Here is a 24,288-nt window from a genome sequence, read left to right as displayed (position 1 = left end):
TACCCTCACGGGAACACGCAAAATTTAGGGGTAGGGATGAAAACTAGGGGTAGTGATAGTATTGGGACAGGGCCTTAGGATTGGATTAGGGTTTTAGGGTTAGAGTTAGGGATGGATCAGGGTTTTGGGGTTAGGTTTTGGTTAAAGTTGGGTTGGGGTTGGGTTAAAGTTGGGTTAGGGTTAGGTTGGGATAAGGTTTTAGGGTAAGGTTGGGTTGGAGTTAGGATTAGAGTTAGGGTTAAAGTTGGGTTGGAGTTAGGGTTGGATTAGGGTTTAGGGATTAGGGTTAGCCTTCATGACAACAGCTTCGGACGGCATCATTGCCCAGGAAATGTTAGATCTTACCTGTAACTCTGGAACTGAGAGCACAGACTCCTCCGACGCTGATGACATCACCTCCTCCTCATCCTCATCCTGTGTGAGGTCATCAAAGTCCTCCTCCTCTTCCTCTTCTTCCTCCTCACCCTGACGATCCTGATCTTCCTCTTTTTCCTTCTCTCCATCCTCCCCATCTCTGTCTTCCTCCTCCCCATCTCCCCCACCATCCTCTTGCTCTCTGTCTTCTTCTCTGTCTCCACCTCCGTCCTCCTGTTCTCTGTCCTCCTCCCCGTCTCCACCTCCGTCCTCCCAGTCTCTGTCTTCCTCTCCCTCCCCAGCATCCTCACCATCTTTTCCTCCTGCTTCCTCGTCTCCGTGTCCTTCAGGTTCACCTTTACCTTCTTTCCTCTCTGCTTCCTCTGGGTTCCCCAGCAGAGTCCTCTCTTCCTCCTCTTCTGGTTCTCCACAGGAGGACAGAGGACTCAGTGTGGAGGTGGAGGTGGGACCTTCCTCCTCCATCTTCTTCTCCTCCTCCTCAGGTGGGGGGTGGAGCTTCACCAGGGTCTCCCCCTGCTTCTCCCGTGTGATTGGCCCTTGCAGCTCCTGCCCTGGTGCATTGTGGGAGGTGTTGGTGGGAGCTGGTGAAGTCCACACCATCTGGAGCAAGAAGCAGTCTGGTTTCTCTGCAGCCGCCGAGCCTGGAGGGTTGGGGGTGGACGGGGGGGGCAGGACCCGAGGGTTGGGGGTGGACGGAGGGGGCAGGACAAGAGGGTGGGGGGGGGGCTGGCCAACAGCAAGGTGGTCAGGGGGCAACTGGGCCCCCGGAGGGGGGGGGGGCGGCCAGGTAGCCGAGCGGCTGCAGCTCCACCTTCCTGTCCGACTGAACCTCCACCGGAGCTTTGGCGATGGGGAGCAGAAATGCATTGTGGGCCAGGGTGAACAGGCGCCGGTGGGCCCGGCGAGGGGGGCGGGACTTGCTGACGTAATAGGGGTGGAGTCTGAGGAGGCAGCCGGCGGGGAGGGAGGGGGGGAACCGGTTAGTGGGGAGTCGGGTCTTCTGGATGATCAGCCGACTGTTCTGTTGGACAGAACCAGAGTTAACGGGTCGGTTAACTGGACAGAACCAGAGTTAATGGGTCGGTTAACTGGTTAATAACACATTTCATTTTTATTGTCCTTAGTTAGTTAGGGTAGGGTAGTCTCAACGTGCTACACCAACAAAACAGCACTTAATCCTAAAGTTATAAAAACTATTCTCAAATAATTTCATACAATTCCTTCTACATTCTAAAGGTTTTCTGAACAAACATGTTTCAAACGTCTCCTAAAGACTGGAGGGTCTAGCGGTCTCAGGTGACCTGGTTCAGGTACCACAGAGACCTGGTACCAACCAGACCAGACCTGGTACCGACCAGACCTGGTACCAACCAGACCAGGATGATTCTGTTCTGATGATTCCAGAGATGATTCTGTTCTGGTAGGACCTGGACTGACCTCCGTGGAGGTTACTGGAGCGGGTTCTGAGTCTGGATGCTTTTCTTATACTTGGTTCTTACGTTCTGTTGGGTTTTTTGGGAACTGGGTTTTGTTTGCTTCCTTCTGAACCTCTTCTATTCAGCGTTGAAGGGACGTCGTTGTTTTCTGGTTGACGTCCTTCATCTGCCCTCATTGTTTGCTGTATCCATATGTAACAGTGTTAAGAAATACTTTGATTATAGTCAAATTATGTTAAACTTGGTACACAGCCATGGCTAGTTCTATTTGATTTCAGTTTGTATTTGATGTATTTTATTTTGAAGATATTGTGTTGCATTGTGGGTAATCCTCAGTACAGCAAAATTCAATACTGAGGGTAAGATGGTCTCCTGTTTGCTCAGACACAAACTAATTAATTAAAAATATCTATGCTTCATATAAGTGACCAAATATGCACTCATGTTTTCATAATGTTACCCAGTAACATTCGTTGTGTATTGTTTTGTATGTAATTGCTTATTTTATGGTGTAGAAAAAACGTTTAGCATGTTAGCTCGTTATGCTATTGGGTGTCACATAAGAATCCACTAACATTGTTAATGCTGTGTCTGAACAGGAGATGACCACAAGTTGTACTGTGTCTGAGCTGTCGTTGTGTGTCCCACTGTGTTTACTCAGGTATGTTCTGTGCATATGTGCAATACTGTTTAATATTGTTTTTGCTGTTATGTCTGCAAAGTACCGTATTTTCGCGACCATTCGGCGCACCGTGTGGAAAGGCGCACCCTCATTTTTGTGTGTCATTTTTAGATTTAAAACATACATATGGCGCACCGACCCAAAAGGCGCAGTCTACAGAGCAGAGCTGCACACACGAGTGCCGCAAAACACGCCGGCCGGAAAACACACACACCCGCTGCAGAACGCACACACGCAGAACGCACACACAAGCACACAAGCGCTTATTTAAAAAATAGAGCGGGAGCAAAACCTCTGTTTCTGCATTAAAGAGCTCCGCTAATTCAGCTGCGCCAGTCCGAATTTCCTCGGTGTCAGTCACTTTCTGCACAACAGTAAATAAACTTTTCATACCCCGTTGTGCGGATCCTCCACCGCGCAGAGCCCGTCTCTCCCCAGCGGGGTGGAGCAGCGCGCGTCACAGCGGCTTTAACCGGGAATGTGACCTGTTCGGACCGGCTGGGACCGAAGCCACCCACCTGTATGGGAGTAGGGGCTCCCGGGGAAAGACCAGCGGCATTTCGGCCGGATCTGCCCCGGGGATGGTGCGCCCTGGCCCGGCAAACCCGCGGCGGGAGCCTGGCGGCTCCTGAGCGCATCCTCTGCATCTTGGTTAGGCTACCAGAGATCAAACCGACAGATTTGCCTGAAAATCTCGCAGGGTGAAGTTGTTCCGACCTGGGACAGACCCCTGAATAAATAAAAGGTAAGAAAATAAACGTTTCCCGACCGCGGCGGTCCCGGGTCCCGCGTCCCGCGTCCCGGGTCCCGCGTCCCGGGTCCCGCGTCCCGGGTCCCGCGTCCCGGGTCCCGCTCCGCGCTGGTCCCGGGTCCGCTCCCCGTCTGCTCCCCCGCGCTGGACCCGCTCACACACGCGCTGTCGGGGAGCCGGTACCGGGGTTTGTATCCGACAGGAGCTCCAGTCCGAATTTCCAGACCTGTCTCAGCCACCTGATCATCATCATCCCTTCATCCAGCCCCCCCTTTCCATTCGTCCTTATAATGACTCCGGCTGGAAACGTCTTATGCAAAGTTTTTCTTTTAAAAGTCACCATAGGTTTCTGTCCATCAGCTGCGCCAGTCAAGCGCTACATAAATGAGAATCTGTGTGTCGCGCCGCGAATACACACCCGCGCATGTCGGGGTCCGGTACCGGGTTTGTAACCGACAGATTTGGCTGCAAATTTCGGAGGGTGAAGCTGATCAGACCTGAGACAGACCCCAGAAATCTCTGCTCGCAAAGCGGCCGGGAACCAGGTCGATTGGACCGCTTGGGGAACCAGGAAGTCGGGTTGCAGCAGCGCCCATCACCGCGCTGCTCCAGCCGCTGCTTTAACCGGGGAAAGTCACCGGTTCCGACATGCAAAACACACGCGCGCTGCAGAACAAGTGTGCTTATTTAAATAGAGCGGGAGCAAAACTTAGTTTGATTGTATTTTATTTCACTTTACACATCAAGCAAATCCTTAAAAGTTTTCATCTTCTGTTTCGCATTAAACAGCTCAGTGGATGGTCTCATTCAGCTTCACCCGCCCCCTTCTCCCTTTACCGTTCTCATGGCCGGCCTTACATTACCGTAATTCAGGTAATAGACACGGCGCACCGTTTCTTAAGGCGCCCGGCACATTTAAAAAAAAAAAAAAAAAAAAAAGTTGCGCCTTATGGTCGCGAAAATACGGTATGCAGATTTGAAGAATATAGAGGTTTACCTGTAATTTCGCGTTTATCTTAACAGGTAGCACTAAAGTTAACTTTGTTTCCACTTAATTAAAAAGGAGCTTTGTTATTTATTTTTCTATTTTTGTCAGACTTTGTGTTTAAAACAAATAACCACTATACGATCACTATATCAGTATAGCGAAATTCAATACTGAGGGAGATGACCACAAGTTGTACTGTGTCTGAGCTGTGGTTGTGTGTCCCACTGTGTTTACTCAGGTGAATAAACCACACTCTTCTGCTCCAACCTGGACGTCTGTGAATCCTTGACCGAGACGGCAGGCAGGACAGATAGAGGGTGTCACATTGGTGCCATGACCCGAGACTTCTGTTGAGCTGTGGATGCTACCGATCGATCCGGGACTGTTCTGCTGTTGCTGTTCATCTACAGTTGATGAAGTCAGGTGGATGTTTTGTTTTAATGCAGTGCAAGTGGTTAGGAAATCAGATTGAGGACATTTTTTTATTTTATTTTACCAGTTATCTGTGCAAGCCTTTTGAAGTTTAATTTCTATTTTATTTTGTGATATTGTGCGCTTGACATGAGTTATTCTAAGAGGGGATTTTTTGTGACTCCTTTTGGGGTTGGTAGAGGTAGGGGCCTTATAGCTCCTGTGAATTTGCAGTTCGACAGACCTGTTCAGGGGGGTCGCGGTGTTGTGTCGGGTTACCAGAGTGCAATTATGTAAATATCCATCTGTAAATATCCGTCAGTTATCTTTTTTATATACTAGTATTTCTTATTATTTATTTTTCTTCTTATTATTATTATTGTATACCAGTTTACTGTTTATAGTGTGTTATTATTATTACTGTGTTATTACTTTTACTTTTTCTATTGATGCCTCTTGTTTTTGCACTATCCCCTTTGCTGCTGTAAACTGCAAATTTCCCCTCTGTGGGACTATTAAAGGTTTATCTTATCTTATCTTATCAGTCAGCCAAAGTGCGGGTTCCCCTGCCCCGACTAGCCAGACCACAGCTTCCCCTGTCACAGCCAGGCAGGGCACTGGTTCTTTTGACCCGGCTAGACAAAGTACAGATTTACTTGTCCCTACCCCTACGCCTGATGCCATTGCTGCCAGTATTGTCAGTCAGATGGGTGATGTATTAATTCAGCAGGTCAGTCAGTGTGTAGCACAGGACATTATGTCTCACCTCAGTCCGTCTGTCAGTACCCCCTTACTCAATGCTGCCCCTTCACCTGCCCCTGCCAATGTGTTGACCAGTACTGCCTTGCATGGCGCTGCCCCTCCGCCTAACCATACCAATGTGTCTGCGACAAATGCACTTGATGTCTCCCATTTGCAATATGTGTCCCATCGGAAGCTGAAGGAGCCGCCCTGCTTCAGAGGTGACAGCTCAGACTCCGTTTCTGTACAGGAATGGGAGGAACTCATGAGGAGTTTCATTAAAAGGTGTAATTTGCAGCCTGAGGAACAAGCAGAGGAGATCCTTGTTCACCTCAGAGGCAAAGCCAGGGATGTTGTCCGGTTTGGGACCAGGAACAGTGATATCGACATCACCCGCAACCCTGATGCTATTTATGGCCTTCTGCAGAAGCACTTTGATTCTGCCCCATGCTCGTCCCTCCCACTGGCGGACTTCTACACCACACTTCCTGAGAAGGGTGAAGGTGCGTTTGACTATTGGCTCAGGCTGAACCGTGCTGTCGACCTAGCTGCTGGACGCCTGAAGGAGCAAGGCAAGACACTAGATAGCCCTAGCACTGAAGTGACACGCATGTTCATAAAGAACTGCCCGTCCACTGAGCTGGCTTTGACCTTTAGGTCCAAGACGATAAACAAGTGGACAGTACATGAGGTTCAAGATATTCTGAACGAGTACCACTCTGAGACTGCATCAGCGGCTAGCAGGGCTCCCAAGGAGCGGGTGTCTGTGAATGCTCTTGCTACTGCTCTTCCACCTGTACTACCTGCTGAGGGGCAGAGCTCAAAGCAACCTCAAGCCACTGACCCTGATGCCTTGAACCGCCTTATCGGCATGTTGGAGAAGGTTCTACAGCAAGGGCCTGTTCCGAGTTCAACCAGGCAGTCTGGTCCACGACTCCCCAGGGTTCGCGGTTTGAACAACATGCCCTGTTCTGTCTGTCGAGATGCTGCACATTCTGCATTGACCCACTGCCGGGAACATAGACTCTGCTTCCAATGCTATTCACCTGACCACTCCAGGCGTAATTGTCCCGACAATGCATTGCCAACCTTCAGTCAGCAGTCGGAAAACTGATGGGTCCACACCTAAGGGAGGACAGTGTGGATCATGACCGTGACCCTCCCAACTGTGATGATGAAGATTTGGAATCCATGTATGACTCTCTCTGTTCTGTCGCAGTCTCTGGGAAGACTGCCATACTCCAAATGACACACAGGCTTCAAAGGGCTGACAGTTTGTTCTATACCAATGTTTGTGCTGCTATTAAGGTGCTTATACGTCAGATGAAGGGTTCTGATAACTATTGGAGTCTTTTGGCTGCACCAGTTGACGTTGCCAATGATGAGTGCTACCAGTTCTTGTCCTTGCTGTCCAATACTGAGAAGTGGAAGGGGGGACCCATGCCAGACAAGGTTGGCACTGTAAAGCTGAGACAGAGTGTCATGCTCGAGCCGTTGTGTGAACACCTTGTTTGGGGCAAGCTGCCTGCTTCTGCACCCATATCAGTGGGGAGTACAGTCGTTGTTGAGGCAACCCAGTCAAGATCCAGGCCCAGGAATGTGCTGGTGGGCCGTGTCATATCGCCGCTGTGGGGGGACAGGTGGGTGCCCCTGAAACTGATCAACCCTAGCACTGAGACAGTGGTACTGAAGAGGAACAGCAAGATTGCAGATGTGTCACCGTGTGTTGCGGTTGAGGAGTTGTCCCCACCTGACAAGGTCTCTATTAATATGCAGAGTGTCACGCAGCACCCAGTGGCAACGAGGTCTCTTGAACAAGTGGAAGATGTTTTAAACAAACTGGGACTTCAAGAACTGGACCTGAATGCCTGTGAGGTGTCAGACTTGTGGAAAGACAGACTGCTGCGACTTATTGAGAGCTACGAGGGTGTTTTCTCGAGAGACAAGATGGACTGTGGGGAGGCCGCAGGTTTTGTCCACAAGATAAGCCTTGTGGATGACAGGCTGTTTCGCTTACCGTATCGCCGTGTACCGCCCAGCCAGTACGAAACGCTGAGAACAGCCCTCAATGATATGGAGGAAAAGGGTATTATCCGGAAATCACACAGTGAGTTTGCGTCACCCCTGGTCTTAGTGTGGAAGAAGGATGGCAGTCTCTGCATCTGCACTGACTTCAGGTGCCTCAATGCGAAGACAGTAAAAACGCGCACCCACTGCCTCACCAGGCAGATGCTCTCGCTGCGCTTGGGGGAAACGTTTTCTTCTCTACCATGGACTTAACATCTGGTTTCTATAATGTACCACTCTATGAGGAACACAAGAAGTACACAGCCTTCTCTTCACCCTTCGGCCTGCACGAGTATAACAGGATGCTGCAAGGTCTGTCCAACAGTCCTGCAACATTTATGCGAATGATGCTGTCAATCTTCGGGGATGAGAACTTCACTAGTTTGCTCTGTTATCTGGATGATCTGATGACCTTTGCCCCCACCGAACAGCTGGCTCTTGAGCGTCTGGATATGGTGTTCTCCCGTCTCAAGAATCATAGGCTCAAGCTAGCACCAAAGAAGTGTCATCTCTTGCGGAGATCAGTTAAGTTTCTGGGACATGTCATCTGTGGGGATGGGGTGAAGAAAGACCCTGACAAGATGAAGGCCATCATGGATGTGGGCGAGACTGACCTGATGGAAGATGACGGTGTAACTCCTTCCTGGAAGAAGATAAAGTCCTTCTTGGGCCTGATTTTCTATTACCAGCACTTCATTGCTGATTGCTCTGCGAAAGCTAAGCCCTTGTTCAAGCTCCTCTCTGGGCGACAGGTGCAGCGTAAGACCATGAAGGGCAGGAAGGCCAAGAAACGATTATCTGCTCCACCGGTGCTTACAGCAAGCGACTGGACTTCTGCGTGCAAGGACTCATTCCAGACTCTGAAGAGTGAGCTAGCCAATGGTGTCACATTAACCCATCCTGACTTCAGTGAACCTTTCATTCTGTCTGTTGATGCATCATTCGACGGGATTGGTGCAGTCCTGTCTCAAGTCCCACAAGGTGAGACTGTTGCACGACCTGTCGCCTTCGCCAGCAAGACACTGTCCCGGTCACAGATGAACTATCCAGCGCACAGGCTGGAATTCCTGGCGTTGAAGTGGGCCGTTTGTGACAAGTTTGGTCATTGGCTGAAGGGGAGACACTTTACTGCCTGGACGGATAACAATCCGCTGTCCTATATCCTGACAAAGCCCAGCTTGGATGCATGTGAACAAAGATGGGTGGCTAAGCTAGCGGCATTCGACTTCGATCTTAAGTATGTCCCAGGTGTTAAGAACGTTGTTGCCGATGCGCTCAGCCGCGAGCCATTTGTTCACACTTGTATCAGTCACCGTCTGATGAAAGAGCCTTACATCGCATTGTTGGATGAAGTCAATGGTGTTGTCAGGGGTACAGTACAGGATGCCTTCTGGCTGACAAACAATTGTCAGGCTGTTCGGGATGTAGAACCGAGATCATCTGATTCCGATGTTGAAGCTGTCTCTCGAACTGGAGAAGGCTCCATCAGCCCTGAGGAGATGTCAGCGGTGCTGATTGCACATGGTGACAGTGGCATGACCAGACTGCTTGGTAATGGCCCACCTTTACCACAGTTGCCTGGAGAAGAGGCTTCCACAGTTATTCCCCAGAGTCAGCTCTTGAGTCTTCAGGAGCAGGATGCCACGATAAGCAGAGTCATGTTCTATGTGCAGCGGCATAAGAGAGCCACAAGACGGGAGACAGCATCTGAACCTAGCTGTGTCAACAAGCTCCTCAGACACTGGAAGAAGTTACGGGTGCGAGATGGAGTCCTGTACAGAGTGAAGAAGGATCTCAGGCTCAATAAGAAGCTCTTCCAATTCATTGTGCCAGATAGCCTCAAACGTCAAGTTCTCTGTGGTGTCCATGATAATGCTGGTCACCAGGGCCGGGCACGAACCCTCTCCCTCGCCAGAGAACGGTTCTTCTGGATCGGCATGGAAAATGATATCGCCAATCATGTCCGCTGATGTGAGAGATGTCTCATTGGCAAAACACCTGAACCTGAGGCCCGCGCGCCCCTTGAGAGCATACAAACATCTGCGCCAATGGAATTAGTTTGTATTGATTTCTGGTCTGCCGAGCTGACTGACAAGAAGACAGTCGATGTCTTGGTTGTAACGGACCACTTCTCCAAATGGCACATGTCTTTCCCTGTCGAAATCAGTCTACGAAGCAAGTTGCCCGCCGGTTGTGGGATGATTTCTTCTGTATTTATGGCTTCCCCCAAAGAATACACTCGGATCAGGGTGCCAACTTCGGGAGCAGACTCATGAAAGAGCTTCTGGAGATGGCGGGAGTTCATAAGTCGCGCACCACCCCATACCACCCAATGGGTAATGGTATTGCAGAACGTTTCAACAGGACACTGGGGAACATGTTGAGAGTCTCGCCCCCGACGGCGAAAGCCAGATGGCCACAGATGTTACAAACGTTGACCTTCTGCTACAACTGTACGGTGCACGAGACCACTGGCTTTGCCCCCTTCTTCCTGATGTTTGGGCGAGTCCCACGTCTCCCCATTGACATCATGTTCCAACATGTCTGCCAGGATGACAAGGTGGTCAGCCGTACCGAGTTTGTTAACCGCTTGAGGCAGGACTTGTGTGCGGCCGCAGAGATTGCTCGAAGGCACAGCCTTCAGGAGCAGGCGCACCATGCCAGGATATATGACCGCCGAGTTAAAGGCTCTTCATTGTCTGTGGGCGATCGAGTGTTGCTGGCTACTCGTGGTGAGAAGGGCAAAAGGAAGCTCTCTGACAGATGGGACTCCACCCCTTATGATGTTGTGTCGGTGAGACCTGACATCAACGTGTACAGGATAAAGGATGTTCAGACAGTCAAGGAGAAAGTTGTGGACAGGAACCTTCTTCTCCCGGTGGACTTCTTGACTTTGGATGAGGATGAAACCCCAATCTCCGTAGCCGGATCAGATTTCAGTGCCATGGCTGATGAAAGTGTCCAGGAGTCAGCTGGTGGTGTGGATCACAACGTCCAGACTATGGATTGGCTCATGAATACTCCTGAGATTGAGGACTCTGTTGATGGGAGTGGTGGGGATGAAGTTTTGTCAGTGGCTGCAGGGAGTGATTCCCTCTGTTAACTTTGATGATTCTGACCCCGCTCCAGCTGTTGCAGCTCCTTCCCCAGACCCTGTCTCTGCCGCTGCATTCCATGTTCCTAATTTTGCCCCTGCCAGTCCAACATCTGTCCCCGATTCTGCCCCTGTTGGTACAGCTCCTAAGACAGCCCATTCCCCTGTTGTTGTAGCTCACTCACCTGATCCAGACTCAGTCAGTGTGCCTCGTTTCGATTTAGATGTTAACCAGGATACTGCTGTTTGCACACAGCCTCAGAGTGTTAGTGCAGCTCGGCCTGGTGCAGTCACTACCAGGCTTGGGAGACATGTCAGACCTCCTGACAGATTGATTTGTGAAATGTCTCCACAGAGGGTTGAAGTTTTGTTTTGAACCCTTTTGGGAATATGTTTGTGGTTTAGGAGACCAACATTTTTTTTTGTTATGAGTTTCTGGTAACCCTTGGTTTGGGGACATTGATTTGTGACTGTCATTTTTGTTTGACGTGTGCAATGAGAGCTAAGTGAAATATGATGTGTCAGGAGGTGTAAAGGGCAATTTCTATTGGTCTGTGAGGTGTGTAGGGTCTGCCTTATTCTGTCACGCTCCTTATGAGGATTTTGTTTTGACTGTGTTATACGTCTGCGCTCTGATTTTATTCAATCTTTTTTCTGACTTCTGTGAATCCTTGACCGAGACAGCAGGCAGGACGGATAGAGGGTGTCACATACATACATATCTATATATCTATATATATATATATATATATATATATATACACATACACATTATGTTCTGCAACATTCTGGATAACATCAGCTGTCAAATGAAGGCTAGGTTTGATCATTTTGGCGAGCTAGCTTTCCTTGGTTTGGTGGAGTGCGCAAAATTCAGGGTCATGTCACAACATTTTGATGACATGAAACTGCAGAGCCTGTCAAAGTATGCCAAATTCTTTGACTTTGTGAAACTGAAGGTGGATCTCGTTGGACTGTATAGTTCACAAATGGTGAGGGATGAATGTAAATCTCCTGGACAGCTTCTCAGCTTTTTGGCCCGGAACGATCTCATTCCAACTGTTTCTGAGGCGACAAAGTTGCTCCAGCTCATGCTAACTGTTCCAGCTACTACAGCATCGGGGGAGAGGTAATTCTCAGCACTTAAAAGACTCAAAACATACAGTCGCAACAGGACTGACCAAGGACGACTTTCTACCCTGGCACTGATTTCCATTGAGACAGAGAGACTTTTAAAACTGAAGGAAGATAAGGAAGACTTCTACAATCAAGTCATCGCTGCTTTTGTTCAGAAGGAGCGGCGCATGGACTTCATTTATAAGTAAAGGTAAGACCATAATACCGTATTTTCTGGACTATAAGCTGCACCTGTATATAAGCCGCATCCACTCTATTTAAAAAAAAACAATAAAAAAAGATATACAAGCCGCACCTGTATATAAACCGCATCCGCACTATTTAAAAAAAAAAAGATATTTAGCCGCAGATATTTATGTTGTTAGATTAGATATTTACTACATGTACAGAAGGATTTTGAACTGTAAATGATGTACATGTTTGTACCTAAATAGATCCTTTCCTAACAGTGTCTTTTAACACGGCAGCAACTTTGCTGATTAAAACGGGACAGAACCAAGAGAAAATAACCAGTATTTTTTTATCTATTTATCTGTTTGAAATCTGCTTCTACCTACTTCTATCTGCTAAAGAAGAAGTAGCGTATTCTTCTTTGCATTTATTTTGTCTTATTTTTTATTCTAATTCCGGTTAGCACTCCCCCTAGCGGTGGAAGAAAAATCCACAGAATATCCACAGAACCTTTGTATAAGCCGCATGGTTCAAAACCTATGAAAAAAGTAGCGGCATATAATCCAGAAAATACGGGTAACTTTTTTTTTAATTAAATGTGCTTTTTGTGCGCTACAGTTTGTATGTGTAAAGCATTTGTATGTGAATGACGATAGGAGGTTTTAAACATAACCAGTTAACTGCTGCCATTCAAATGGTGAATAAGTTGCTCTGGAGGGTTCATATGCTTGTAAATCTGACTGATTAAGTCAGTCCCTCACCATCCATGAATCTCACCGCACGTCACTGATAGATTATATATATATATATATATATATATATATATATATATATATATATATATACACACACACACACACACACACACACACACACACACACACACACACACACACACACACACACACACACACACACGGTCGCCATAGAAACCATCCATAAAGCTCTGCACTCCTTCTTGAGCCGACCTGATATGGGCTCAAATTAAAGCCATAAATATTTTGTATCTGTAAATAAACTTTGTACTTGTAGAAATATTCTGTGCGTGTGCAAAAAATATTTGTACTTTTAGAAATATTGTGTGCATGTTTAAAACATTTTTGTAGCTGTGGAATTAATTCGTCTGTGTGCAACATTGGATATGCAAAGCTACAACCTTTTTTTTTTTTACAAAAGCTACAAACTTTTTTTACAACTACAAATTATGGCGAATTATGGCACTGTTTTGACGTGCCAATAATAAGAGCCAATCAGCGATCTTTGGCACGGGTTTCTGGAGAGCCAATCAGCACATTGCATACAAATATTTTTTGCACACGCACAAAATATTTCTACAAGTACAAATATTTTTTGCACACGCACAAAATATTTCTACAAGTACAAAGTTTATTTACAGATACAAAATATTTATGGCTTTAATTTGAGCCCATAACCTGAAGGCACATGAAGTCCTGGTTGCACCACAGGCCTCAGCATCCGCTGCCCCGCTCCGTCATCCATCACACTGGAACTCAGAGCTGCTGACCCGGTCCGGGTTCCGGTCCCAGCCCTGGTTTGGGTCCAGAACCAGGATCCAGCGGACCATAAAACAGGATAAAGGTTTACCTGGATCAGGTTTATGGCGTCGTACCTTCAGCCAGTTGGGCATGTTGGATGTGTTCTTGTCCACCGGGGGGCGCTGGTCTCCAGACTGAACACTGCAGGAGGCTGGGAGCTGGGGGACCAGTCCCCGTGTCAGGAAGACCTGTAACCATGATGACACGAAGACCTGTAACCATGACAACAGTAATACCTGTTTGTTTTTTTGTTTATTTAATTCGATCCCCATTACTCTTCCTGGGGTCCACACACAACAAACATCACATAAGACACAATAAATCAACAAAACGTAAATCAATAAGACATCAACAAAACATCAAATGAGACACAATAGATATCATGTCTGACAAAACATAAAAACAATTAAAATTAAAGCTGCAAGCAGCGATGAACGGGCCCTCGCACTCACGGCCACCGCCCCCCATAAGCATATCAGAAATGACACCACCCATGACTTCCTATGTCAAACCATTCAAAAGTTATAGCAGAAAAAAGGGACAACCAATCAGAAGAAGGGGCGGGGCTAATTCAGGCCAATGAAGGTGAAGGACTCCATACAGAGTGTGATGACACCCCCCACGACTCTCTATGTCAAACCATTCAAAAGTTATAGCAGAAAATCGGGACAACCTATCAAAAGAAGGGGCGGGGCTAATTAAGGCCAAAGAAGCTCAATGACTCCATACAGAGTCAGATGACACCACCCACTACTCTCTATGTCAAACCATTCAAAGGTAATGGCAAAGAATAGTATTCTAGGGGGCGCTGTTGAGCCGTTAGGCCACGCCCATTACTGCAAACCATGAAATATCAAATTTATCGTCAGGCCTGGCTTGCATGCAAAATTTGGTGACTTTTGGAGAACTATCAAATATGGACCAATCAGATGAAGGGGGGGGGGGGGGGCGCGCTTTTTGGCGTCTAGCGTCGCCACCGTAACACTTTTGAAAGAGAAAAGTAATGCGCATAGTCGCAGGATGGAGACGCACATTTTGATGTATAACACATCTGGGTTCACGATACGGTTCGGGCCGTATTAATTCTCGAAGGAATGGCATATATTACGCGATTAATTCAGAATGTTCAAAATGGCCGACTTCCTGTTCGGTTTCGGCCATGGCGCCAAGAGACTTTTCTTTAAGTTGCGACATGATACAGGTGTGTACCAATTTTCGTTCATGTACGTCAAACCGTATCGTGGGGCTTGAGGCACAAAGTTTTCAAGGGGGCGCTGTTGAGCCATTTTGCTCAACCATTAAATATCAAATTTTTCGCCAGGCCGGTCTTGCGTGCAAAATTTGGTGACTTTTTGGGCACGTTTAGGGGGGCAAAAAGGCCCTCCTTTTGTCAGAAGAAAGAAAGAAAAAAAAAATTCCTACAGATACAATAGGGCCTTCCCACCGCAAGTGCTCGGGCCCTAACAAGTAAAGCAAACATACAAAAACAATGCAAGACAAAAACAAAACATAATAACAAACGGTATAGGCTTCAAATTAAAACAAACTAAAGTATAAAACCAAACATCACAATATATTAAACTATATCCCATCTAATTCCCTCAGATTTAGATAACATTTGGATTCAAATTAATGTGATTTTTTAAACAGTTTTTTAAAACTTGCCTTAGTCAGTGCTTCAATAATCATAATTGGCGACTTGTTCCACACGGAAAGAGCCCGATATATTCTAGACCTCCGGACTGCATCTGTTCTGGGTTTGGGTTTCACTAGAGAACCTCTAGTAGCCTGCCTGCTATTGTAACTGTGCTGATCTCTGGTGACATAATGTAATTGTGAATACAGATGGTTTGGTTGTTTACTGTGGAAGATGTTTCTGAAAAAAAACATTAAGTTACAAGCCAACCTCTCCTGGACTCTGAGCAATGAGAGACTGGCATGCAAACTTTCAGTACTCTGTCTCACACCTGATGGACAGCACAATGCGAGCCTTGCAGCTTTATTCTGAGCAATTTGAAGCTTAGAGAGGTCTTTTTTGGCTGCACTCGACCAAATTGGTGAGCAGTAATCAAGGTGAGATAACACTAGTGCTTGGATCACCAGGAGTAAGAAAACCAGAACATCTTCTGATACATGCTACACCTTTACCCATTTTCTTGACCAAATTCTCAATATGTTTCTCCAGTCACTCATCAAGTGCGACACCGAGCAATTTAGTCTCTTGAACCTGTTCAATACCTGAACCTTTGAATGATAAGACCAATTTGTTGTTATTATTAGCAGCATGTTTGGCCCCAAACATGATGCTTTTAGTCTTTGCCACATTCAAAACCAATTTATTCTTGCATATCCATTGAAGTATTAGTTGTAGTTCTGATTGAAGTGTGTTCCTTAACTCTGTCTAGGTTTGCTGTTAGCAGCCGAGAAACTCTTCTGTTTGTTTTTAGGAAGAGGTACGACTGTGGCAGAGTGGAGTAGCTGCAGCCACTCAGGTGGATGGGAAACAGGTGTGTCCCATCAGCCTGCCAGCCTTGATAAGGACTGGGAGACTGCAGCTGGGCAGGTGGGAGACTGAGAAGCTGCTGCTGTGCCATGCTTGTGCACTGTGTGGTGATTTTGTGAGTAATAAAGAAGGGTCTGCACGAAACTCCGTGTCCTCTCCATCCTTCGGTCGGGCCCCCGTAGCATCCACCCTGCTACATCTGGCGCCCAACGTGGGGCCCGAAGAATGGACGAGAGAGGCACGGAGCGGGCCCTGGACACGCTCGCCCGGGCCATGGCGGCTACCTTCCGGGACCAGGGCGAGCGGCAGCTGGCCGCCATAGAAGCCCTGGTGGCCGCGGGGCGACCCACCGCCCCTGCACCCCGTCTGAGGGCCGCCGCCGCAGCAACGCGGGAGGAGCTGGCGGCGCCGCAGCTGATAGGCCGGGAGGCAGAAGCTGCGGGCCGCCAAGCGACGGCTCCCGAGGCGGCGGGACCCGCGGAGCGACCCATCCCTGCACCCCGTCTGAGGTTCGCCGCGGCAGCGCTGGTGGCGCCGCAGCTGAGAGGCCGTGAGGCGGAAGCTGCGGGCCGCCAGGCGACGGCTCCGGGGATGGAGTCAGCGGCGGAGACGGAGACGGAGGCGGAGTTGGCTGGGGAGGCGGCTGCGGAGGCGCAGCCGCCATCAGCGACGGCGGGGATGGAGGCGGACCACCAGCCAGAGCAGGGCTGCGTTGCGGAGGAGGAGGAGGAGGCGGTCCTGGAGGCGGACCGGCAGCTGGCGCAGGACTACGCCACGGAGGAGGCGGTCCGGGGCGCACCGTGTGGCCCGAGGCCACCACGGGCCCGGCCAGGAGAGCGTCGTCCACGGCAACCGGGCCGACGCCGGGGTCGCCCCCCCCGACCGTTGCGCTGGTCGGGCCGACGCCGGGGACGACCCCCCGACCGGGAAGCCCGGAGGGTTCCTCTCCCGCTCCGAGGGGGCGGGGGGAGTATGCTCGGCCGGACGGACCCCGGCTCGAGTTTGTCGTTGGGGGTGTGTGGCAGAGTGGAGTAGCTGCAGCCACTCAGGTGGATGGGAAACAGGTGTGTCCCATCAGCCTGCCAGCCTTGATAAGGACTGGGAGACTGCAGCTGGGCAGGTGGGAGACTGAGAAGCTGCTGCTGTGCCATGCTTGTGCACTGTGTGGTGATTTTGTGAGTAATAAAGAAGGGTCTGCACGAAACTCCGTGTCCTCTCCATCCTTCGGTCGGGCCCCCGTAGCATCCACCCTGCTACAACGACCTTGGCAGATTTCCAGGTCTGTGGGAATAGACCCTGCTTCAGACTCAAATTGAAAATGTGGCAAATTGGCAAGGAAATTATATTTGAAACAACTTTAAGTAGCTGTCCATCCAAATTATCCATACCAGCTGATTTACTATTATTTAGCCCAGCAAGTAGTTTTTCCACCTTTTCAATTTCTATAGGTTGAAACTCAAAACTACATTGTTTGTTGCTCATTATATAATTGGCAATTATTTGAGAAGACATACCGTTTTGACGAGGGGAGCCCATTTCCTTTCTTAACTTATCAACTTTGTCGTCAAAATACTGTATTTTCCGGACTATAAGCCGCTACTTTTTTCATAGGTTTTGAACCATGTGGCTTAAACAAAGGCGCGGCTAATCTGTGGATTTTTCTTCCACCGCTAGGGGGCGCGCTAACCGGAATTACCGGTAGAATCAAATCTAAGACAAAATAAATGCAAAGAAGAATACACTACTTCTTTAGCAGATAAAACTTGGTAAAAGCAGATAGAAGGACGACAAATTAAATATTTTCAAATCCTCCCCCCCCTTCATCATGGAACCCACACGAAGAACTTCGTATGATGCAAGTTTTAAGTTTAATAAATTGACCGATACAGGACATGTGTCCTTAACATCGGTATCAAGAATAACTTACAATAAATACATAGGACTAAAATTTACATTCAAAACATTTCATAAAATCACACACAGTTTAATTGATTCCATTTTGCATCACCTATCAGCTCTAAAATCATACAAAAAGTCTTTGTTTGACCAGAACCTATCCAGTCTGTTCTTGAAAGAGTTCGAAGATTGGGCCTGCACGACTTCCTCTGGAAGTTCATTCCATTCTTTGACCGCGCGCAGTGTGAAAAAGTTCCTCCTCTTCTCTGAGTGACACTTTTGAGGGAACAACTTCAAAGAGTTTCATCTCAGTTCATATGTACTGTTCCAGAACTGAACAATAGGTTCGGCTGTGGCATCGTATATCTCATGTACAAGCTTGTATACTTCGATCATGTCCCCTCTGTGTCTCCTGTATACAAGGGTTGGCAGTTTCAGAGCTCTTACTCTCTCTTCATAGGACAACCCTTTCAGACCTGGGACTAGTTTCGTAGCTCTTCTCTGAACACCCTCAATTTTTTCAATGTATTTAACTTTGTAAGGGCTCCAAACAGAGTTAGCATATTCTAAATGAGACCTGACCAGAGCTTTATATAATGGTAGCAGCACTTCACTATTAAGATCTAAAAAAGTTCTTTTTATTATAGCCAACATGGAATTGGCCTTCTTGACCTTATCTGAGATGTGGGTTTGGAATTCTAATGTACTGTCAATCGTGACCCCCAAGTCCTTTTCCTCCTGTATTTGTTTGACCACTATGTCTCCAATTTTATAGTTTACATTACTGTTACCTTTTTTTGTAATATTTAGATGCTTACACTTTTCAGGGTTCAGTCTCAGTAACCAAGTATCACTCCAGGTACTCACCCTTTCAAGATCTGATTGGAGTTCAACTCTGTCGGAGTCATTTGTGATGATTCTGAATACTTTTGTGTCATTTGCAAAAACATATACATCTGATTTCACTGAACTGGGTAGATCGTTTATATAAATGACGAAGAGCACAGGGCCTAACACGGAGCCTTGTGGAACTCCCGACGTCACTCGTCTCCACTGTGAGGCTGCTCCATTTACCACTACCCGCTGTCTCCTATCCCTTAAAAAGTCCCTTACCCAGTCTACGACTCTCCCATCAATACCATAAGCCTTCAGTTTCGCTATGAGTCTTCTGCGGGGAACCGTGTCGAACGCTTTTTGGAAATCCATATATATACAGTCCACCTCCTTCTACAGCTGCTGACCATTTTTCGAGAACTGTAAGGAGTTGAAGTGTAGTTGATCTACCAGATATAAACCCGTACTGTTTATTACTAAAAAGCTTATTAGATTTCATATGCTGAACTATGTTCGTCCTTATTAGTTTTTCCATCGATTTACATATTACTGACGTCAGGCTGACTGGTCTGTATTTTCCTGCTAATGCCTTACATCCTTTTTTGAAAATTTGCACTAATTTCTGCCTCCTTCCACTCTCATGGCAGAGCCGCTGCATCTAGCGAGCTATTAAATAGCGCTGTTAGAGGTTCAGCAATCACCTCAGCTAGTTCCTAACAAGATCTTCGTGTAACAGATTACCTGAAACAACAGAACACTGTGATCACTTTTGCCTAGGGGGCTTAAATACAGAATGTCCTCGACCATATTTTCATTATTTGTGATTATCAGGTCTAACACATGTGGTGTGTCCTTCCCCCTCCATCTTGTTGGCTCCAATACATGTTGGGTTAACAGCTCATTCTGTATACAGTTCAAAAACCTATTGTCTAGTGATGTCAGATTATTGACCTTCACATCAGACAGATCCCAATCTATAGTTGGCATATTAAAATCTCCCATGATTAATCTATGAACATACTTTCTATTTACAACCTCCTCCATTAGAGCCAGTAGATTATTATTGTTGTCTTCAGTCCCACTGTCAGACCTATTGATTAAACCCACCAGCATAGCCTCTTGTTTATCACACTTAATCTCAACAAACATGCTTTCTTGAAATTCAGTCCTGAATGTTACTTCAGTGACCTCTAGGGATTTGTGTGTGTATAGCAGCAGGCCTCTACCAATATCATTCTCAATGTTCCTTGAAAACATAATATACTCATTAGTATCATCCTGACTAAAGTCTCCTGGGTTCAATTTTTGTTTCTTGCTTTTAGGCTTGACCTCAGTAATCCCCATAATATGTATGAGAGGCATGGATTTCAAACGGGCAGTGAGCTCATGCATTTTGTTAAACAACTGATCAACATTTGTTTATATGCATGTAATGTTTTCTAATGCAGGTGTTCTGCTGACCCTATGCACCTTGGATGTAGCGGGCAGTCACTCATTAGATTTTGACATCTTCACCACCCGCCTAGCCCAGGGGGGGCCACGGACTCTGAAGATATGACCTTCTGTCGACTTCTTCTGTTTCTCCTTTGCCTCTTCATATAACTCCCTCTCCTTTTCCCTCTCTGCCTTTGTGAGGTCATTTGCTACACTGGTCTTCTTGAACTTGTCGTTTTGGTGCAGCAAAGAGACGTTCTTGAACAAGTTGGTCTTAAGTTCCATGTTCTGCAATGTGACCAGCAGAGGTCTCCCTCTCCTCCTTCTCTCCTCTGCGTCCTCACTCCTGACGAATTTCCCCAGCCTGCTCGCTCGCACAAACGAGGCTGTAGTCGTTCGCACCTTACACGTTTTGAATATTTCCTTCACAAAGTCCAGATCCAACCTTTGTCGCTCCTCTGCATCATCCAAGTCCTGGTCATCCATACCAAACACCACGATATTTCTCTCCCTTGATTTCCTCTCGTCTAGCTCCGTTAGGACATTGTTGAATGTAATAGATTGTTCCCTTGGCTCACCATTGCGCACTACTTCGGCATAACTTACTCCGTCCTGCGTCGTAGACTTCAGACTCTCCTGTATAAGCTCGATGACCCTCTTCTCGTCACATTTAACCTCCAGCTTTGCCTCCCATTCACTCATTTGCTCTTTGAACTGCTGGGTGATTATCTGGCATTTCTCCTCCATCATCTGTTCCGCAGCGATACATTTCTCTACGCCCTCCTCACAGTCCTGACAAAACCACATAACGCCAGAGCCTTGTTTCCGCAACACCGCATATTCATCTTCATCTTTCTTTAGGCATGATATGCAATTATGCTTCTTGCAGCGCTTACAGACCAGTGCCGAAGGCAGTTGAAGGCCGTTGATCTCGCTATACAGGAAGGAAACCGCGCTGCTGCTCGGAAGCTTAGCGTCAATGAGTCCATGGTGAGACATTGGAGGATGCAGCGGGATGAGCTCATGCAATGCCCAAAGTCCAGGAAAGCTTTCAGGGGACATAAAAGCAGGTGGCCTGAACTAGAAAATGTCCTGGAGGACTGGGTGAACACGCAGAGAGCAGGTGGCCGAGGTGTATCCACTGTACAGATCCGAGTTAAAGCCAAAACCATTGCCCACGAAATGGAAATTAAAGATTTCAAAGCGGGGCCGTCATGGTGTTTCAGATTTATGAAGCGTAAAAACCTGTACATCAGAACACGGACCACTCTCTGTCAGCAACTCCCCCCTGACTATCAGGAAAAAATAAAAAACTTCCATAAATTCGTTGAAAAACATGTACAAGAACACTCCATCAGACCAGATGAGATCATAAATACGGACGAGGTCCCTTTGACGTTTGATCTGCCTTTGACCAGGACCGTTAACAAGAGGGGCGCATCATCTGTGCAGCTGAAAACAACGGGCCATGAGAGGACGCATTTCACCTGCGTTCTGGCATGCACTGCATCCGGGCAAAAACTTCCACCACTGGTGGTTTTTAAGCGCATTACTATGCCTAAAGAACAATTCCCAAAAGGCATAGTGGTCAAAGTTAACAGCAAAGGGTGGATGATGGAAGGCGTGATGAAGGAATGGTTAACGGAGTGCTACAGCAAGCGGCCGGGAGGATTTTTTCACCGGAAAAAAGCACTGCTTGTTTTGGATAGTATGAGGGCCCACATCACAGATTCTGTAAAAGCAGCAATCAAGAAAACAAATTCTATTCCAGCTGTGATTCCTGGAGGTGCAACCAAGTTTTTGCAGCCGCTTGACATCCGTGTCAATCGGGCAGTTAAAGCTGCGCTCCGGGTTGAGTGGCAGACTTGGATGACAAGTGGAGAGAAGTCATTCACAAAAACCGGCCGCATGCGAAAAGCATCCTTTACTGACGTCTGTCAGTGGATCCTAACAGCGTGGAGTGCTGTGAAAGAATCCACCATCACCAGCACGTTCAGAAAGGCTGGACTGCTACGCGAGGAGAGCAGCGCAGCTGCAGAGCCGACCTCAGCGGAGGATGACAGTGATGACAGGAGAGTGAGACTGATGGAGACAGATGTGATGAAGCGCTGCTGAGTTTGTTCAACTCCGACACTGAAGAAGAGGACTTTGTGGGTTTCAGCGAAGATGGTTAAGGTGACGTGATTTCACAGATAAATAAATAAATACAGTTTATTTTCTCTTGGTTCTGTCCCGTTTTAACCAGCAAAGTTGCTGCTGTGTTACTGTTAAAAGACATGTTATGTCTTTGTTTATTGTTAGGAAAGGATCTATGGTATTTAGGTACATACATGTACATCATTTACAGTTCAAAATCGTTCTGTACATGTATTAAATATTTAATTTAACAAATAAACTTTAACATAAATATCTGCAGCTTCCATATCTTTTTTTTTTTAATAGAGCGGATGCGGCTAGAGCGGATGCGGCTTGTATACAGGCTTGTACATCTTTTTTTTATTTTTATTTTTTTAAATAGAGTGGATGCGGCTTATATACAGGTGCGGCTTATGGTCCAGAAAATACGGTACTCATTGAAATGGTTTGCAATGTCCTTTGGTTTTGTTAAGAAAATTCCCTTGGCATCATGAAATAAGGTATATTAGTTTTAGCTATACCCATGATTTCATTCAGGGTTTTCCAAAGTTTGCTGCTATCATTCTTCTTTTCCTGAATCATGTTTTGATAGTATATTTTTTTCATTTTTCTGTTAAGATTTGTAACTTTATTTCTCATTACACGATACATTTTCCACTTTTCAGTTTCTTTAGAGTCAACTGCAGCTATTTCAGCTCATCTCTTTTATGCATACACTGCGTGATTTCTTAATCAATCCATGGTGCCTTATTAGATCTTACTGTGAACCTTCTTAATGGAGCATGTTTGTCGGCCACAGAGAGAAATAGTTCAGTAAATAAATGTAGGGCTTTATCCACCTCATTTAACATTAACACTTGGTTCCACCCAACATTCTTTATATCCTAAGCAAAATCATTTTTACAAAATGTTTTATATGACCTATTATACAGTATTTTAGGGCCAGCTTTAGGAATTTTGCTTTTTCTTACTACGGCCACAATATTATGGTCACTAAAACCTATGGGAGCAGATACTGCTTTGGAGCATAATTCACTGTTATAAATAAATATAAATATGTGGTCAATACAAGTTGCAGATGTTTGGCCATTATTACAATAAAATCTTGTTGGCTTGTTCACCATCTGAATTAAATTACAAATGAGTGCAGTGCTGTTCAACTTTTTCCTCAATGGGCATGAAACTGACAGCCAATCAATATTAAAGTCACCTAGGACAAACATTTCTTTACCGATATCAGTTACCTTCATCAATGCAGTACATAAATCTTCAACATATTGCACACTTGCACCTGGGGGCTTATAAACACAGCCAAACTAAATCTGCTTACAGTGAGAAAGGTGGACCTCCAACCAAAGAGCTTCTGTTAGGAACCATCAGGTCCAGCCTAATCTTGGTAGGAATATGGCTTTGCACATACAGTATATTGCCACGCCTCCCCCAAAAATATTCCTATCGTTTTTAAAGATGTTGTAACCTGGTATGGCTAGCCACATGTCTATCACTGAGTTGTCTAAGTGTGTTTCTGAGACAGCAAGAACATTGATATTTTCACTATTAATTAAACAAAATACTTCATCCACTTTGTTTCTTAAACTCCTAACATTAATGTGAGCTATTTTTAACCCTTTGTTTGGCAGGTTCAGTGCCATTCTAATCTCAGTTCACATTGACCAGTGCAGTAGAGTTATATCAGTGACTTGGGGCCTTCTTGGTCCCAGTCCCAGGCCTCACAATGAGGCGGTCGTAACTGATGATAGCATAGTCACCTCTGGCTCTTGCTTCCCTCATAGCGGGCAACAGTCTCAGCTCTCAAAAGTCCTCACTGATGTAAACTGAGGTTTTCCTCAGGTTCACTCTAGCCTTGCCCAGGATTAGCTGTTTCTCCTGTAACCATGACAACAGTAAGACCTGTAACCATGACAACAGTAAGACCTGTAACCATGACAACAGGAAGACCTGTAACCATGAAAACAGGAAGACCTGTAACCACGACAACAGTAAGACCTGTAACCATGACAACAGGAAGACCTGTAACCATGACAACAGGAAGACCTGTAACCATGACAACAGTAA

General features: G+C 46.7%; 1 protein-coding gene across 1 annotated transcript in view; it reads right to left on the bottom strand.

Moving 5' to 3' along the window:
- Positions 1-24,288, bottom strand: part of LOC133424898 (GON-4-like protein) — a 142,181-nt gene that overhangs the window by 49,041 nt on the left and 68,852 nt on the right. Inside the window, 3 exon segments of the mRNA XM_061715478.1 lie at positions 346-1,182; positions 1,184-1,396; positions 13,484-13,597. Of these exon segments, the coding sequence (XP_061571462.1) occupies positions 346-1,182; positions 1,184-1,396; positions 13,484-13,597 (1,164 nt within the window).

This window comes from Cololabis saira, chromosome 3 (genome assembly GCF_033807715.1).
Source record: "Cololabis saira isolate AMF1-May2022 chromosome 3, fColSai1.1, whole genome shotgun sequence".
Classification (NCBI taxonomy): Eukaryota; Metazoa; Chordata; class Actinopteri; order Beloniformes; family Belonidae; genus Cololabis; species Cololabis saira.
The sequence above is the reverse complement of the archived record's forward strand: the minus strand, read 5'-3'. Positions and strand labels throughout refer to the sequence as shown.